Source organism: Gymnoscopelus microlampas, assembly GCF_963454915.1.
Source record: "Gymnoscopelus microlampas genome assembly, chromosome: 18".
NCBI lineage: Eukaryota > Metazoa > Chordata > Actinopteri > Myctophiformes > Myctophidae > Gymnoscopelus > Gymnoscopelus microlampas.
The window spans coordinates 28,368,127-28,369,827 of record NC_139955.1 but is presented as its reverse complement, the minus strand read 5'-3'; the positions used below and the strand labels follow the sequence as shown (position 1 = coordinate 28,369,827).

Sequence of the window (1,701 nt, the reverse complement as noted above, 5' to 3'; positions counted from 1 at the left end):
GAGAGAGAGGGGGGAGAGGGAGAGAGAGGGAGGGAGAGAGAGAGAGAGAGAGAGAGAGAGAGAGAGAGAGAGAGAGAGAGAGAGAGAGAGAGAGGGGGGGGGGGCAAAATAAATACTTTTTGGTAGAGGTAGACTTTTGGTAGAGAGAGAGAATTTGGGGAGAAGGAGAGAGGGGGCATAGTATAACAGAGAGAGAGAGAGAGAGAGAGAGAGAGAGAGAGAGAGAGAGAGAGAGAGAGAGAGAGAGAGAGCGAGAGAGAGAGGGGGACAGACAGACAGACAGACAGAGAGACAGAGAGACTGTTGGGGAGAGAGAGAGAGAGAGAGAGAGAGAGAGAGAGAGAGAGGTTGAGTGACTTTGGGGTAGAGTGGAGTCAGAGTGTGTTTCTGTCTGAGTCATTCTAACTACTCAGACGCACCAGGCAGTGTTGCTGCGCTGATGAACAAACTCTCCACAACTCTTACTTTTATCACTTACCATACAATGGCACGGAGTGGTGTTCACTAGGCGGTCATTGCGCCACATCTGAGCTTTCTGGCATTGGAAACTTTATTTCAGGACGATTTTGTTTCCCTCTTTCCGTTTGGTTTGTTGCGAATATAGGTAATTGATGTTATTATCAAGGAAATAGTGGAGACATTTACGCATCGATTTGAGTGATGATGCGCGACTGAGTTTCAGAAGGAACGCGTGTTTTCCCCACAGGTCTGGAGCTTCATCTTTAAGGGACCTGTGGAGCCTGTGGAGCGGCTCAATGAGGCTCTGAATGAGCACAACTTATCATCGATCTCCTCGGGAAACTCTAGTCCAACTTCCGAAACAGCGAAGTTTATCGGCTTCAACTTTCTGATTTCCCCCCCCTTTTCTCCTTCTTTCTTTTTTCCTTGGATCCTCATCATCTCTACAGACTTTTTTTTAATTCAATTCCGCGGATTTCCCACATAACTTTACCCACATTTTCCTGAGGATACCGTCATCATGCCGGGGACCGGGCCGGGGGTTCGGGCTGTGATCTTGGGGCTGCTGCTGTGCTTCGTCCCGGTGGACGGGTGTCCCCAGAGGTGCAGCTGCTCCGGGTCCCATGTGGACTGCCAGGGCCAGGGCTTTAGGACCGTGCCCAAGGGAATACCCAGGAACGCCGAGCGACTGTAAGTACTTTTAATACGAATACAACATATTAAGCGTTCGTTTGCCTTAGTGACCCAGTTATTCACTGATTAATTAGGCAGAAGCAACTTTTCCCCCACCTGTCTGTACGGCTGAGCGCGGCTGCGCGCTGCTCCCATTAATTAATGGTGATCAATAAACTCACCATCACTCACCTCACCTTGGGCACTGTTTCCCAAACAGTGGGTTGGGACCCATCTTTGGGTCGCAGACCAATCTTTATAGGACACGAGTAAATGTCAAAACATAAAATTAAAAATTAAAAAAAGAAAGAAATTCCTTGAATTAGAAAACAAATGTTTAAGAGGCATTGAAAATAAAAGATCTACAACCAAACAATGCTGCTTGAAGCATCGCCTTGTGAGCTTGTAGATCTGCTATTTTCACTAGTTTGGGTACCGGGCAAACGTCTAATTTCTGTTTTGGGTCTTGAGCTTTTTTTTGGGGGGGAACCAGTGGCCATAGGGAACCGTTTCCCTGAGCTGTTAACTCTGCTTATTGTCATGTTGTCATTACATGACATTAAGCTATGC

The 1,701-nt window shown here is 47.3% G+C and overlaps 1 protein-coding gene across 1 annotated transcript in view; it reads left to right on the top strand.

The window, feature by feature from the left end:
- The first annotated feature begins 341 nt into the window (after positions 1-341).
- Positions 342-1,701, top strand: part of slit3 (slit homolog 3) — a 280,042-nt gene continuing 278,682 nt past the window's right edge. The window contains exon 1 of the mRNA XM_084041902.1: positions 342-1,149. Coding sequence (XP_083898028.1) covers positions 980-1,149 — 170 coding nt within the window. The 5' untranslated portion in view covers positions 342-979. The remainder of the gene's footprint in view (positions 1,150-1,701) is intronic.